The 17,302-nt window shown below is 40.5% G+C and overlaps 2 protein-coding genes across 2 annotated transcripts; one reads left to right on the top strand and one right to left on the bottom strand.

Moving 5' to 3' along the window:
- Window positions 1-4,582: 4,582 nt before the first annotated feature.
- Window positions 4,583-8,369, top strand: zgc:162592 (uncharacterized protein LOC561993 homolog). Its single transcript, XM_018687586.2, has 2 exons — window positions 4,583-5,723; window positions 6,852-8,369. The coding sequence occupies exons 1-2, from the start codon at window positions 4,922-4,924 to the stop codon at window positions 7,145-7,147; spliced, it is 1,098 nt and encodes a 365-aa protein (XP_018543102.1). The 5' UTR covers window positions 4,583-4,921; the 3' UTR covers window positions 7,148-8,369.
- A 3,896-nt stretch (window positions 8,370-12,265) lies between these two features.
- Window positions 12,266-16,938, bottom strand: LOC108890629 (cytochrome b5). The gene is made up of 5 exons (XM_018687587.2): window positions 16,468-16,938; window positions 15,266-15,394; window positions 14,275-14,301; window positions 14,140-14,171; window positions 12,266-13,807 (listed from the first exon to the last, which is right to left on the bottom strand). Exons 1-5 carry the CDS (start codon window positions 16,666-16,668, stop codon window positions 13,717-13,719), a joined length of 480 nt encoding a protein of 159 aa, XP_018543103.1. The 5' UTR covers window positions 16,669-16,938; the 3' UTR covers window positions 12,266-13,716.
- Between the last annotated feature and the right edge of the window lie 364 nt (window positions 16,939-17,302).

Here is a 17,302-nt window from a genome sequence, read left to right as displayed (position 1 = left end):
TCAGACACAAGGTCTTATTACTGCAGTTACACAACTGTAATGTTTGTTTTGGAGTGGAGTGAAACAGACGAGGTCGAGCTTTAGAAGATGCTATTAGACTGTAAAGCAGTGGTGAGCTCTGCTAGCTCAGAGAGAACAGTTATCTCAAGTGATGAGCTTCTGAAGGCCAAGTGCACACATTTATTTCACAGATCAGCAGGTTTCACAAACGACTGATAAAAACCTACTGTACATATTCTTCACTGATCTATACATCTACAGCTCTCTGTATCTTTATTGTTAGCTGCAGTGTGAAGTGAATAACCTGCAGGTGTAGTGATATTTGACTTGTTCTTTTTAATCAGAGCGTCTTTACTGATGTGGTAGATCAGCTTAGATTTAATAAAAGCATCTTTACATGTCACAACCAACCAGAAAAAAAACACACAGAAGTTTCAGATCATGAACAAAATGATTTGTTTGTGCTGAGTTTGATTTGACTGAATTCTGTGCACAGTCGTTAAATGATGAAATGTTGGTGTTTATTCAGCATCAGGATCGGCTTCGTTGTCTTTTCTTGTTTAAGCTCAGAGTGACAATGGCAGTTCAGATAAGCTTCAGAGAAAAGATTTTAGTCCCAAATTAAATCTAATTAAAATGTTGGATTGATTAAATCATTCAGTCTTCCACACCCATCATCCAGGAGACTCCAGCAAAGAATGAAATTCTGATGCTCTGTCACTAAAAGCTGCAGTATAAAAATTACCTTGAAACGTGGACATGACAGATTGCATTCATTTCAGGTCTGTGGGGAGAAACTGGCCTCGAAATAAAGCTGCTGTGCTGCTGACCGGCGAGGCTGCCAGGGGATTGTGTGGCTCACTCGCCTGGTTGTGTGTAAGTTGCAACCACTGGCAAAAAGTAAAGGTCAAATCAATGGGTCCAGCTTTTCTGGCAGTGAAACAGCTTAAGGTTTTCCACTGCAAAAAGATTTAAGAATGAAAACACATTACAGAGCACAAAAATCACTCATTTAATGATGGCTCCATCAGAAACATTCATTTACTTTAAATATCTACCCAGTATTACCAACACAGGATTTGCCCCAGTGTCCCTTTTCCTGAGGAGACAGAGAATGAGACCCCTGTTGCATAAGATCGACCACTGAGAGGCACATTAGGTGAATTCAATGGTGATTCACTGAAAAACACTAAAAGTAAAAAGATCTTCAATGATATTGAATACCCAGGCCTGTTAAATGAGAGGGGAATAGCTCTTATGCAAGGCTGAAACTCTCGCCTCAGTTTAGGTATTTTTGTACAAAGGAGAGAAGCAGAGGCACCATGACATACAAACATTGTGTAACAGGGTCAGTGTGTGCTGCTTAAATTACCCAGTGTTTTTTTTAAAGGAATATGGAGCAGCAGATCGCTATCTCTCAGTCCACACACACTGTTTAGGAGCAGAACATGTTTCTCTGCAAGTCCCCGAGATAAGCTTGTTTTAATTGACTGAACTTAATCAATAACCTCCCACTAATGTCTCACCCCTCTTCTGTCTTTTCTCGAGGTGTCCATGAAACACAGAGGAAACCTCATGTTCTGTCCTCATTCTGTGTTGAAATCACTTTTTAGATTAAAGCATTTGGTCCAAAGAATGGGAGGATTATGCAGATTAAGCCATATGAATATTATTTATATGGAACTGCTCAGTTAAATCTAAATAAATTCATCTATATTTCTTCTATCTTTGATATGAAATGCATGATTATGTATAAGCGGTCCACGTACAGTACTTTCTCCTTTCCCTTTCTGCACCTAATCTCCACACACAGCACGGGATGGTCTTCTTTATTCGAGTCCACAGGGAGTACACACTGGTGTGTAGGCACAAAGAGGATGTATCTTAGACACCACTTTAATAACGTCCAACCTGCCAGGTGGGTTTTGTCTGCGCTGGCAGAGCCCTGTTATCAGCTGGACAGACTGTCAAGACACACATCAAGTTTTCACACAATCGCCCATCAAACCTCCCCACTATACTATCTCTCCTAAACATCTTGCATCAACCCTCACTGGTAGAATTAGATAGCGCTGCTGCCTACACACACACACACACACACACACACACACACAGACAGATCAGATCAATGGCTACCTTCCTCCACATCAGGAAATGTTGTACAGTAGGTGGCCAATGGAGGAGTCCACCCACTCACAGGATATTCAATTGCAAGCATGTGCAAATTCATCCTCTCTCTATCTCACTCACTCATGTTCCCATCAGCTGCATTTACACACACACACACACCTTTGGGCGAGTACTGTTTGTGTGTGCACGCCCACACGTGTAGACCCAACATAGAAACAGACACACAAACACTCCCTCTCTGTCACATAAAAACACCTCATGGCCTCAGCCACACAGAAATACTCTAACCAGCTGGATTTATGAATGAACTGAGACCACATGAAAATGACTGCACTGCTTTTTTTCTCAGCAGGTTACTCTTTAAAAATACACAGATTTCAGGCTGACAAACCACTTTGTTGATTGACAGTTAATTTTGTCGTGTCATATCAGGCAGTGAATATTTCACTGGAACATTGTAGGGGAAGAAATAAATGGATTTGGTTTTGACAGTGGTGGAAAGTTCATTTCCTCAACTTCTGCAGTTTTTGTACCATTGAGCCATTTTCTGTTACTTTATACTTCTATACTTCTTTATACTTCTTTCACTGCTGTAGTTACAAGTAACTGTGCACGTTATTAATCCAAAGGATGCATTAGTGTCCAATTCAATCCAACTTTATTTATAAAGCGCTTTGAAAACCCACAGAGGAACAAAGTGTTGCACAGAAAAGCTAAATAAAAAACAACACAATATAAAGTGAGTGTAGATTTAACCACCTGACTGTGTTTAAACTAGGTGAAATGACCAGCTGAAAAATTAAAATGATGCACATATTAATGCATCAGTAGGATAAAAAATGCATGAGTACTTTTCCTGTTGGTACAATTATATTTTGATGCTTGTAGTTTTACTTGTAACAGAGTATTTCTGTATTTGTTGGTGTTTTCCTTTTTTACACTTGAGTATGATATCAGCATCTTGTGCTATATTTGTGACCGTCTGGTGTTTGGACATCCTCTCAAAACGAGACAGAATCAGGTGAGAGCCATGCAACTGACTGTGAAATGAACACGAAGGAGCAGGACTGGGGGAGGGGGACTGAGAATATTAACCCAAGAGCCTGAGTCCATCCCCTCCTCCAGGCCTGCATGGATGTTAGACATCACCAAGAGAAATCCGCTCATTAGCACAGTGAGAAACGCATATATCAAACACCGATAGCTGTCAGTTCTCCTCTGGGGGATCGGGCTGTGGTAGCAGAACAGAAAAGCTGCGTGTCTTTGGGCCATATACTGTATGTACATGTATATGTACAGTCTATCCTGTGTGTGTGCTGTATACATTAAACAGGAAAAGTTTCTCCCATGGCACACAGAGGCAGCTGCTGCACTGCAGTTAAAACATTAACATTATGAACAGTGGTTTCTTAGGGAGAGAGAGAAGATTGATGACCCTGTAGCCTGTTGGGAAATGTCATCATTGAGCCATAAATTGTTTCATTACCTGAATTCTACATCACAAATATGAGATCTTTCATTGGTCTAAATGTTTCCTGCACAGTGTAAAACCCTGTTTTATTCATACATGTTTAGTAATGGTTTTTCAAGGTCATGGGATGAATTTCCTTTAACATCATGACTTAAAATCTTCCTCATCTTGTGAATGTGAGACGTGTGAGATTGTTTGATTGTCTGCTCGGGATATAATAAATCATAGGTGGGATTAGTGTCCCAGGGGATGCAGGAAGTGGGTGACCCTGGGAAGAGTGTGTTTGTGTGAGCTGTTTAATGGACTGACTGTCACACAGAAGAATACTCCTGAAACAGATGGTTACCTGACTGGGAAAGGTCAGTGACAGTCTCTCCAGCCCTTTCCTTTGCCCTTGTGTCATGTACTTTTTTGAAGGAGGGAGGTTGGCAGCCACCACTCAGCGGTGCAGACAGAAACACTTAAGCCTGTCACTGGAACAGGAGGTGGAGGAATGTCTGACACTGACGCTGTGAGATCGTGGAAATTGGACTGTGATTGGTTGTGAGGCGTCAGGCCGACAGAGCGTACATCTTCTCTGGGACCTTTTTGCTGGTGATGAATTGTGGACTGACTCATTGTTATTGCTGGCGATGAAACCTGCCAAGGTGGAGTAGCCTGCAGACTTGGAGCCTGACAGAATGGGTGGTTGTGAATACAGTCAGAAGTGATGTTTTCATTTGCTTCCACCTTCATCTGCAGCAAACAGAAACATTTTAAAACAGGAATTTTAATTGAAAACGTGAGGATTTTTTTGTTATTCACGGGAGATGCATTTAGTGTAGAGGCCACTATTATATTAAGAGAAACAGAAACATACATTTTTCCTTTCTAAACCATCACACTGATCCTTCCTGCCCCTCCCCTCTGTGAGCCCTCTATGTTTGATGTTTCATTATTTTCTTTGTCTGAGAGATGATGCAGAAATGTATTTGTATTAGCTGCAAAACAAATTCAATAACAATGACATTCATAATGTAATCTTAATGTACATGAATGTTAGTTTTCAGTAGGTGCACTGTGAGGATCTTAACGTGAGGATACAGTCAGTGGAGTGTTGTGTTGCAGTAGTTTCCACCCAGCACTAATTGCAGCAGGTGTGTTGCTGGTCGTTGAGGTGGTGAAAGGCAGCAGTTCGCTGCTTTCTAATGTGGCCTCACGTCTTCACTCAAACTCACTGTTTTTCAGTTCGTTCGTTCGTTCGTTTGTTTGTTTGTTTGTTTGTTTGTTTGGCCTCACGTGACTTATGATTCGGCTGCGCTCATGTCGCCGTGAGGAAACATGTACACAACACTTAACCTCTCAGCGCCTGACGACTCCAACCTGTCAGGCGTTGACCCGGAGAGGCTGCACGAGCTGACTCACCGCTCCATCAAAGTGAGCGTCATCATCGTTTTGGGCCTGATGATCACTCTGGGGAATGTTGCAGTGCTCCTGGTGATTTCTTCATCTGTGGCCGGTTGGTCCAGGAACTCTCGCTACTTTCTTCTCTCCCTCACTGCCGCAGACTCCGCCTTCGGGCTGCTGGTTATGCCCTTGAATCTGTGGGTGAGTCTGTTGAAGGACTACACTGAAGGCCCAGATGCTCTCTGTCATGTCGTGGCCTTTTGCAATGCCACCGTTTACTCCACCTGCATGTACACGCTGGCTACAATCAGCCTGGAGAGGTACATCGCAGTGTTTTACCCGCTGCAGTACTCCTCTCTGATGACAAGGAGGAGGACACTGCTCCTCATTTCCTTCGCCTGGTGCTTCCCTCCCGTGTTACTGCTGCCAATTTCATTTCCAGATGGAATCATCGAGGTTCATTTTTCCACCGCGTCTCTGGTCTGCAATCCATCTTACTCCACTAATGTTGGATACTCCCTGAGTTTGACGTGTTTCATATTTTTCCCCTGCTCCATCATCATGACATTCGCAAACCTGAGGGTGTGGTGCGCGGCCAAGAGGCAGCGGCTCAAACTGCGCAGATACAACTGTGCGCGTCGCAACAGACACAATGTGGCATCAAGAGTGCTCGTGCCCGTGATGGCAGCTTACTACACCTGTTGGACACCCTGCATGGCGGCTATGATCTACAACGGTGAGTCATTTATTTCACGGTTACAGAAAGCTAAAGAGACATGAAAGGTCCGTTTATAGATGATGGTACATACAGGGAGTGAGGGAATGGAAATGGAATAACTCCACAGCATCATGACCTGCTGCTCTGAGTTCAGAGAAGCTCAAATAACAGAGTCACTAACAAAACAAAGACACAGGTGTTTAACTTTAATAAGAGCATCTTATGATCCAAACCTTCATCTGAAGATCTAAGTGCACACATAGAAAAATCAGTGTGATCACTCAGATTCATCTGGACAGTTATGTTTTATTGTTGTGTACAGGAAGAAGAAGTGTACCCAGTGTAAGATCACTGTGCAGTGGTTACTGTGGCACAGACAGGAAATGATCATTTTTAGCTTCGAGCAGTTTTTGGGGTCAAATGTTTTTAAATCAAACAGAAAACACGAGTCAAAGCTCAACCACGGCTTTATAGATACTGCAGTATTTCACATTTTCAAGTTTCAAAAATAGCAAGACAATTCAAAAGTAGGTATTTGAAGATTAAGATGAATTTGTTCTTAATGTATTTCCCCTTCCACCAGTTTCAGCAGGAACTGTGCTGAGAGAAATAGCTGTCAAAGTTATTTATGTTCTGCCGGGCGTGAATATACTGATTCAAGGCCAGTTTCTATGACTCAGACCTTTTTGACTTTTTTCTCATTTAGCCCAGCCATGTGCTGTCTTGGAGTAATCAAGACTGAAAGTGGAGTCACAGCTGAATATTTTTAGAAGTGAAGACCTTTTCCAAAGAGGGCTGTAATTCATCTGATATGGATGAAAATCCCTGCAAAATGAAGCTGATAGTCTTAACTTAAACTTCAAAGTGTGCTGCTGTGCAAACTCTAAAGTGGTTTCTTCCATTTCACCAAATTGTCAGTTAGTTTCATTTCAACATTATAAAACGTTGATGTCTTCATTTGATCGTCCTCCTTTTTACTGTTTCATTAACAGCTGACGACCTGCGGATGTTTGGTTTAATACGTGTATATGATGATAAACCAGCCACAGCTACACCGTGTTTGTTTCATGGTTGATCTTTTAGCCACTGTTCTTGTGGATGTTGGATGTTTGCCTTACCTCAGTCCTCGTGTTTTCTGTCCCGCAGCCGTCTCAGGCAGCAGCGTACCCGAGTGGATCGAGTTTGTGGTGGTGTGGTTGCCAACTTCCAACGGTTTCCTCAACTGCATCTTCTACTTCTGGATGAACCGAAGCTTCCGCAGGAAGTTCCACCTCATCCTCCAGAGGCTGACTCTGGCTCTCTGCCCTAAGCTGGCTGACGCTGTTGGGTGCTGGACAAGTTCAAAGACTCAGTTTGTGTCAGGAGTTCTGGATAATAACAACAGTGTCACTGAGCGCTCCTCCAGCGTCTCCTCCACCTGCACCCTGTTGACCTTAGTGTAGGTTGTCTGCTGTTGAAGAGCTCCACAGGCGTAGTTAAATACAGTCAGTGACCTCTGTGTTGTCTTAGACTGTCTGACTGGCCAAGTTATTGATATATTCTTACATAAGGTATTGACGGTAAGAAGTAGAGTAATGGTTCACATGGACTTCAGTCTGAATGGGTTGATACAAAGGTGCTGATGGAGGTACTGTGCAGTCTGCATCATTATAATCAGTTATATTGATTATTGTGTATTTTTCTTATTTTTCTTTTTTTATCCATTTTCAGTGTAAGAACAGTGTTTACAGGAACGCAGGCTTCATTTCTAACTTATTTGGATTTTTTTGTTTTACTGATGAACACGTGATGTTACTGTCAGCGACAGCCTCTTAAACCACCTTTTAGTTATTTTATAGTCAGACATCAACCTCGTCCATGCCCCAGAGACGCCTACCATTATTCTGCATACGGCCTTATAACCAGTCTTTTAACACAGTCAGCTGTTGCATATTTAGATTTATGGCTGAGGTCAACATATTTCACTTTGCTGTTAGTTCATCACAAGAAACTGATATTTAGACTTCTGTTCATTGAGGGAACATCACTGTCTGATTACGAGCTCTTTGAAGGATTGAGGCCGTCTACCTCTTCTTCGATTTAAACTGAGTATCAAAGACTTTGGCATATAACAGCTGGGAGAAGTTAACCTTTAATTCATGTCATTTCGGTGTATGCAAGGAGAAAAGTAATTAAGCAGCCACACTGTAGAAAGGTCACCACATTTGTGCCGGCAGGAGATAACTTGGGTAACTTCTGAGGCGGTGGTTGTTTATTTAGAGATATTAAGGCCAAGATCTTCCCCTCAGTGGCACTGCCCTCGTCATCTTGGTCTGAATAGACTCTTCTGTCACCGTGAAGGTTGATTTGGGTTTAAAGCTGATCAAGAGAGTAATTTTCCAGAAACATTCAAAAGCAACGGAGATTCAACACCATTTTATGTGAGTTATTTTAGCCTGTTGGTTGCTGCTCTGTCATGATCATTAAAGGCTGCCCTCTCCAAGAATGTGTATTAAAATGTGTCGAGCACCAAATAATATCTGTCATTAAATGATGTGAGGAAAATGGCTTAATAATGTATATAAACATTTTGTTCTGTTTCTAAATTTGTAATAATATAAAGAATGAACATGATGATAATGTATTGGTTTGTGGATCTGTGAAATAAAGCATGATGCCTTTGAACTGTGTGACGGTTTTCTGACGGTCATGTAAAGAACAGAGCTGTGAAAGGAGCGGAGTGAAGATCAGAGTCTCATGAAGTTTCTACCTCATCAGATGAAACAGTGCAGTTTGCCTCCAGTGAGCATCACTGCTTCAGTATGCTGTGCACATGTCTCTGTATGTCTCTCCACACCACTACACACTGTTGTTGATTAATTTTTCTTATTAATAAGTCGTTTTGTTTTCAGTGCTGGAAATGGGAGTGGAAAGCACAGACTAGCTTCTCTTGCATGAATTATTTCCTCCAGAAATTAAATTCAAGGCCTTGTAACTGCCTAATGAAGAAATAGAAGTTCAGTTTGTTTCATATGAAGCTGTTTCATCAAATTTATTGCCCAATTATCTAACTCATACACACAGCGTACGGCTCAGAGATCAGATGACCAACAAACTCACCTGGAAGTTTCTGTGTTGCTGGTTCAGTCCAAAACAGACGACTGTATTTTCATATAATAGACTCAAATCTTAAACACTGTATTGTGTTTGTGACATGAGCTGGAGGAAAGAACAACAAGTGAATCTGACGTGTTTGATTTTGGTAATGTTTGCTCTCAGTCTTCAGGTTTTTTCCAGTTTTCTATCTGATGAAATGTCTTATGATGAATAATTTGAATTAGATTATGCTAATTACTACCTACCAGTGCCATGTTAGATAATAGGTTGAGCCAGGGGTATGGAGTTAAAGAACATTATGGAAAATAATCAGAGGATGATGCTTCTGCATAATGGATGGGTACAAATTTGATTGATTGTGTGCCTGGTGTCGTTCAGGCACACTCTGAAGGATGAACAACAACAGAACAACAGGTCTTTACTGAGACCAACAACATGTTTGTGAAGCAACTGCAAGTAGTTTCACAAAATTAGTTCAGTTAGAAAGAAACAATCCATACTTCCTTCATACATGTGAAGTGATGTCATGTGGCAGAATACCAATGATATTTTGATACGAAGCAGATTTAATCACGGAGACAACGCAGTGGAGGATATTTTCTGAACTTATATCAATGTGGTTTGATGCAAAGGCCGAGGATATGGAACATGACCTGCAGGAAGGGAAATCTGATTTAATGTTTTCATGGTCCAGGTCTCTCAGACTGCAGTAAAGCTGGGGATGTTTTCAGTGTGGGAGGTCGGGGTTTTTAAGTGAACCTTTTAGGCAGCTGTCAAAGTTGGAAAATCCACCTGGGATTCCCTCTGCAGACAGAATATCAGACACTGAGTGTATCTCTGCGACCATAGTGTCTCTACATGCCTGAAAACAAACAATAAGGAGTTGGAGTTTAACTAATTTCTCATATAAGACAAATACTGAATAAAAATCCCATGAATAGGTGACGTTTCAGTTTTCTCAAACCGTTCGTCAGGGATCATGTTTATCCCCGCTGCATCCACAAAAGTGTTTTTCCAGCGGTTTGAGATTTTTGCCGAGCCGGTCTCCCAGGACACTGGAGTGTTGTGCATTAGCAGCCTCAGCTCTCCTTGAGGATGACTGCTGATAGGAATGACATGCGATGCAGCCATGGTGAATGATGTCTATCTGAGGGCTTCATACACTCCCACAGATAGAAAACGCTGTCTCATAAGAGCTCGTTATTCTGTCTGGTCATAATTGCTGCCACAGCAGGCAGACAGGGAGGTAAAATAGCCGCTGGGTTTTATGCTCTCTGGGTCAAAAACTGAGGGAAAAGGCTTCTATTGTAACATTTTGTTCCTCATGCACAGTAAAACTAAAATAAAACAGTTTCAGACGTGGAAAAAAACAGTCCAAATGTTTAGTCAGTAGAATATCTTTGGATATTATTTCAAACCATCTCTCTGTATCAGTATCACAGTGACAATGTGGCAGGTGTTTTTGTTTTTCATCGTTGTGTAATGTGTTTCCCACCACGTGTGACAACGCTGTGTTTATTGTGTTTACTGTTGTTCCATGCCCATGACAACCTGCAGATAAACTCTTATGAATTCTGTGATGAATTTATCAGTGGGTGCAGAAGTCAGATGACTGTTTTAATAAACTGTGTATTTTCCCGTTTTCTGGTAAAAGCCAAATCAAACCACATATTAACATCCTGAGGTTATAGTGCCACCTTGTGTTTCTATAAAGTATGGCATGGCAAAAAGTCCTCGGCGCCTCCACCATCAGTGTGTTTGTGATAATGATCTGTCTGTTGTGGTGTTCAGCAGAATGAATTGCTGTCATTTCAGACTATAGAGTGTTTGTAGTGTTTTGGTGATTACAGTTGCTCCCTGTTGTTTCTCAGTTTCTAAAACTGTGGTGCTGATGCACATTTAACAATTTTAATAAAAGTAGTAAATGTGGTAATGATTCCATTCTTTGTTCTTTTGAAAAGAATTCATCGGTTTATGTAACGAGAGGGCATGTGGTGCTTGAAAATGTCCCACCTGATTAAAAAGGGTGAATCAATGGGTGTTGATTTGTGCTTTCTGTGCTTTGCTGGTCATGGCCACTCTTGCACTGTGAGGGCTCTTGTGGAGGTTGCAGATGGAAAGGCTTTAATTTCAATCACTGCTTCCTGCTCCTCTCCATGGGGAAAAATAGCTGAGGGGAGCCGGCGTACGCAGGACTCAAGTATTATTCAGTTTGTGCCAGTGTTGCACTGTGAAATGGTTACCTAAGAAAAACAAATCAGAGTAGATGCAGATGACTGCATTTACTGCAATGAGAAGCTTTTTAACTAAAGGATATGGGAGTATGGGGAGTATTCAGTCACTTTGCCCTCTGCCACTCACCTCCCTGTACATCACTGCAGTGTGTCAGTGTTAGGCAGTTTATTAAAGCAGCTCATGGTGTTTGTTCATCAGGGTATGAACGAGCTCGACCACGGAGTGAAATTAAACCCAGCTGTTGAATTTTTCATATCTGTATTCCTTTGAAATTAGCACAGTGCTGTCATGAGACACTATCCATTATTGACTTCATGAATTTTTAAAGGGAAGGCAGAAGGACGTAATGGTAGATATTTACCAACACAAGGAATTTGTCATTTTTGTTGTAATTGTATTTATACAGAGGGCGGCTGATGTTGTGGTGACCACACAGGATACAAAGCTGCAACACCAGAGCAGCAGCTTCACTCTGAGTAGCTGCCTCCTCTCGTGGTGAAGTGATGATGTGTCAGTCACAGTGGACCTCCACATCACACAGCACCTGCAGCTGTGGCCCCGACCGGCCTGCATTTGTGTTTTCACATTTTAAACTTGTGAATGACCTCAACAATAATTGAGGTCGGCTGCTCAGTTCAGAGGCTGATTTCCACCAATTACAGGTTTATCAGGAGCAGATGTTAGTTGATGTCTGTCATCTCTGCCCAACGTACCAATGTTTGTTTTCTAAATTAGTTTGTCCATCATATTCTTCTACAACCATCTGTCACATTTAAATCATTTATGAGCAAATAAACTAGTTTCAGACCTTATATTGTTTTGTCAGGGATTTTTAAATCATCTCTTTAAAGCTATTTAGGTTATTCAGACACTCAAATTCCAGATGTTTTGGGGCCTTGAATGTGATGATTGATTTATTTATTGCTGTAATATTTTCTTCTGCGTAAAAGGCTGTTTGAATACAGTATCTAGTGTTGGCTCAACACACAGGTTTTCTTGCTCTGTGCACAGAGCACTTGGTTTTCTCCTGTGTCTCTCTGTATGTTTTGTCGTATTTGTCTGACACCTGCCACAGGCACAGAGACTTTCCAGAACAGTTGACTAAACAAACAACAGTTAACAGTGATAATCTTCATCCCACACTGTGATTACACAAAAAGAAAACATCATGTCATGTATGTAAACATATTTATGTGTTATTTGAACAGTAAATCAGTGACTGGTCACACTTTCAGAAAGATTAATTTTATTCAAAGATAATTTTAATGACAGGAAATGGCAGCTGAAATGTAAAGAGATGGCAGATATTTATAGTCAACCAACTACACTTCGACGTCTGAGTAAATTTGTAGTCACCTGTAAAAATAGCAGCAAGTTATATTCAGAAATTTGGAACTTTTGTGAATGGACAGGTGATAAGTGTTTTTCAAATTGTTATGACCTTTGTAGATGAAAATGTTTTCAATAGTAATATGAAATAAATGGTTTATTTCAGGATATACAGCAAACTGCATGATGCAAAGCTCTTCTCTTCTGAACAGCAACCAAGAAATTTCAAAAAGGCTGAGCAACTAAAACAGATTATTAAATATGTGTCGTAACCAACTGTGGCTCATCTATGGCTCTAATTTCAACTGGCAAGTCATTCAATTTACCAACAGCTGCCAAACAGGAAACACACACGAGACTTCATTCTATATAATTCAAACCCTCCAGTGACAGTCTGCCAGCACCATTCATCTAGAACACTCTGTTAAGATGCATTAGAATGAAACAAAGTTAAATAACAAATGGCATAGTGAGATCAAATTTAAGGACAGAACAATCAAAGAACAAATACGTCTCTTCTTTCAAGGGTCTCCACTCAGTCATTCACTGTCAGCTATTATTTCTGCATAATAAAATATTACTGTACTCTTACATACTACATAAATTTATATTTATCTATTGGTCAGTATTTTGAACATTTACACAAATTCCTGTAGAAAATATTCTGAACTCATGCTATCTTAAATAATCACTGATACAATATAATTCACCAACTACACACAAAAATCTGACAGTGCATTTAGATAATTGGAAAGATTATGCATTTACAACCAAATGATGAATGCAGCTGAGAACTGTGCAGTAAGGAGTGAATGGAATAAACTTGTGATTCTTACTGGGAGTAGGGTAGCAGTAACATTTCTCTCTTTATTAAAACTAAGAAAATGTACTGAAAGATAGAATTCAGAGTAAAAAGTAGAATGGTCACTGTTAACGATTACCCTGATTGTATCACCACTGTGCATACTTCATGATGGTGCAGGTGAACCAGGCTGTTAACAAAACCTTTCTCTCAGAGGGCAAATATGTAATAACCATACAAACTGGGTCAAATGCATATGAAAGTTTAAGTTAAAGACAACATTTAACATGAATGACATACAGGCATAGTGACAATGAAACACAAAGAAACTGAAGGCAGCCAATTTAATAAAGTCTCTGCCCAACTGTCTATTTGGTGCACTCTATGTAGACGGACAAGGACAAAAGTACTTTATCAAACTACTCCCCTCCTTTTCTTGTTGCAGATGCAGACACTCCTAATTTGTGTGCGTTGGATGTAAGGAGGATTTGGTCAAACATCTCAAGGCCTCCAGATGAACAGAAAGAGATGGAAGCAGGACGCCAGCACTCAAGAGGACTTGTGTTCGAGCATGTAGTAACGATACATGAAACCAACAGCGATCGCGACGACAGCAGGTATCAACCACGTGGTCCAACCACTAGAAAAATAAGATAAAGATATGGATTACATACGGTTATGACTCGCTGCTTTTTTAACTGGTGGATATATCAGTGTTTATATTAATAAACATGAGAGGAAGTCATCAATAATCACATGTTAATTATAATATTTAGTTGTATGTTTTTTAAACATATTTACAGGGATTCACAAACATACAACAAATCATTTGCACCGTTTTTCTTCTCACTTATTATATTTTTTCTGACCTGCCAGTATCACAGACGACTTTGCTCACTATAAACTCAATGTTCAAGAGACCTAGCACAAATGTGAAAACTGTAAACATGGGTGTTCATGATGATGACTCACCTGGACTCTCCTGAATTTGTGACATTTACCTCCTGCAGCAGAAAACAGATGTAAATTAGAAAATAGATATTGTACGATTTAGACACAAACCAGAGTTTGTATTTGTAAAGTCTGTTCCTATGATTTTGAGCTTACCTTTGTTGTCACCTTTTTCCTGTCATCCTACAAAGAAATGAAATAAATTCATATTAGAAAACACTGTTTAAAAAACAACAGCAAAACTAGTGATGTAGCAACATGTAACTTAAATAACACGAGAAGGTACATTTCAACAATGTTATCTTGATATTTACTGAAGAAGACGTGGCACACTGTGCCTGTGTAAAACAGTGTAAATACTAAATAGCAAAGAGGGAAAATTTGAAACTTTCCTTGAAAATGCAACTTTCTCTGTTGTTGTTTCTCACTTTGTGTCACTGTTTGCTGTAGGAGGGGCTCCTGTTGTGTTTGCTGTCAGTTAAAGGATCAGTTTACCAATTTATTACTTCTGTCTTGAAGCAACTGATCTATGTCCATATGTACCTTTAAACCGGTTTTGCTCTCTGTAATCACTCGATCTGGCCACTGAGATCCCCCCCCCCTTAAACACTTTCAGTGCAAGTGACAAAATCCTCACTTTTATGTAAAAATGTACTGTGATGTTCACTAGAAGATAATGAGTCTTCAACAGTCTGACTTAATCAAACTGGGCATGCTAAAGTCTCTGACTGTAGAAAGCCCGTCCCTTCATGTTGGAATGATGATGATGATGTTATACTAACTCTGACTGTACTGTTATACACCATCTACTCAATGGCTAATGAGTCTCCAACAGACTTAACATTTTGCTTTTGGATAGAAAACTAAAGGGAAGAACGGGAAAAACTTGAGACTGTACTTTACAGTTTCTGGCAGTAAAAACAAATGTGGGTACAGAGCTAATGTCCACACTTAAAGGATGTTACAGTAACTAAACCTGCTGACTAGCCTGTAAAATCCAAATTACTGCATGCTGCTTTTGTGCAACAAATTGTCACCTTTTCTCAAAGAGGTCTGGTGACAGTGATGAATTATTCTGCTTGATTAAGTTAGATTTAAGCACTGATAATGACTTGTTAGATGTTAGGAATGTGAAATGAGATCTTACCATGTGAAGCTCCCCAATGTAGTACTGCTGGAGCATCTCCCTGGCATCTGTGGAGTGACCCACATCCTCAAAGCTCTCTGTGGCGTCTGCACCTGCCTGCTCCAGCAAAACCTCCTCACCTCCCGGATGCTGGAACCACAGAATGGGTTGACAGAGTGTTGAGCTTGTTAACTTCATTTTTTTCTCAAGGTTCATTTCTATGCTTAAGTTTTAAACTCTACACTTGAAATCACAGTGAAAAGCATGGAGGAAAGTAACTAAGTATATTTACTCCAGTACTGTACTTAAGCAACTTTAACTTCATACTTCTACATATTATACTGTTTTCACTGTTGTCCGCTACACTTGACATGAAGTTACTGGTTCTTTTTCACATTGCGATTTCAAAGCATATGATCAGTTTCTAAAACATGATGTATTCTCATTAGTTAAACTTCACAACTGTGTTTAGATTTTCACAATTAGCTCCACTACTACAGCATTAAAATGCTGTGGGACCTACAGCATTAACACTAATCTGATTAGATTAGATGTAATGTTGTTGAGGCTATGAGAAGGGCAGCCTTTGAGTCCATAACTGATTTTACTTGTTCAAGTTCCTGTAGCGCCCCCCCTCGGTGCTAAGAGTCAGGATAAGGTTATATTCAGGTTAAAGTCAGAGGAAACTCACTTCAACAACACACTCTTATCACACTGCTGCTTATCTTACAGCTGTGTACAGTAAGCCTGACTAAACTCAGGATACAGCACCGACAACATTCATTTTTCAGTTAGCCAAAGTTACAGATCCCGGCTTGATAACAACACAGCTGTTTAGTCTAATATTATGCAAATATGATAAACGCATTATGAAAGCACTGGACAGCGACTTAGTTAACTTGTTGTTAGCTAACGCTGGCTAACCGTTAGCTAATCATTACTACTGCTACAAGTTGTAGCCGAATACCACTTGACATAACCTCGTTTCACCCTGAGGTAACTTCAGATCATGACTTTACAGCGGCTGGGTGTAAATGCTGAGCAGCGACAGTCTGAATGAAGACAGACTGCAAACCTTACACGTCGATACATAACGCTCTCATTACGTTTTGTAACTCCAGGAAGTAGTCTTAGCCGAAATAAGGTGACCAAAGGCTTGAGGCGAAACCTGAAATGATCACAGCATTAATTGTATTTTCAGCTGAAATAAAAATGTTTCTTACCTCTTCAAGGAAACCTGTGATGTCGTATACTTTATCGTGGATGATGAGCCATGTGTCATTGCACATATTATGCAATCTTATGTCTTCTAATGTGTAATACTGTACACCACTCTCCACTGTTTCGCCGTTTTCCCCAACACTGGTGTTATTATCAGAGCAATTCCCTGTATTTATGAGGTTGTCGTTAATTTCCTCACCCATTCTGACGGTACGGTGAATATCGACTGAGCAGCTAGCTAACGTTTGTTAGCCACGTATGGATGGATGTAACGTTGCTACGTCTAGATCAGTCTCCACCCTTTTTGAATAAGGCTAGCAGTGCCCAGGAAACCCCTAATGACACCGCGGAAAAGAGATTACATAAACAAACAGCACTCAAATGCTAAATGCTAAATGCTGTTGTGTTGCGAAATAATAAAAAAAACCTGCCTAAACCCGGCACATCAGCAGACATGTGAAACAGACCAATGACATGCGTGTTTTGTTACCCTATAGCGCACCACGACAACTGACCAATGAAAATACGACTTTCAGGCTAGTGACCAATCAGATTCGACCACTTGATGATCATGAGACGGTGACATTTGCAACGGCTGTCAACTGTGCGCCATCAATGCGCATACGAGTTCAGCGGTTCAGTCATATCCAATGACAAAGATCAGGCCGTGTTACCTTTTATTTAGTTTAGGGGACATTAGAAAAACATCGCAATGATTCACTGCCAAGCAATAAAAACAAGTGTGGACTCAATTTAATCACGTGAACAAGTTATTGTCTGAATTTAAAAGCTAACTTCCAACAGGCCAAACTGATAGCATGGGCCATAGTGTCATTT

The sequence above is a fragment of the Lates calcarifer genome, linkage group LG2 (assembly GCF_001640805.2).
Source record: "Lates calcarifer isolate ASB-BC8 linkage group LG2, TLL_Latcal_v3, whole genome shotgun sequence".
NCBI lineage: Eukaryota > Metazoa > Chordata > Actinopteri > Centropomidae > Lates > Lates calcarifer.
Note: the sequence above shows the minus strand (reverse complement) of the source record. Positions and strands in the feature narration are given on the sequence as shown.

Bases quoted from the DNA above. Each gene is read 5' to 3' on its own strand.
- zgc:162592 (XM_018687586.2), top strand. From the start codon at position 4,922: ATGTACACAACACTTAACCTCTCAGCGCCTGACGACTCCAACCTGTCA. The intron at 5,724-6,851 runs GTGAGTCATTTA...TCTGTCCCGCAG, and splicing joins GGCGGCTATGATCTACAACG to CCGTCTCAGGCAGCAGCGTA.
- LOC108890629 (XM_018687587.2), bottom strand. From the start codon at position 16,668: ATGGGTGAGGAAATTAACGACAACCTCATAAATACAGGGAATTGCTCT. The intron at 14,302-15,265 runs GTAAGATCTCAT...ATTTCTTTGTAG, and splicing joins ACATTGGGGAGCTTCACATG to GATGACAGGAAAAAGGTGAC. The intron at 13,808-14,139 runs GTGAGTCATCAT...TTATTTTTCTAG, and splicing joins ACAAATTCAGGAGAGTCCAG to TGGTTGGACCACGTGGTTGA.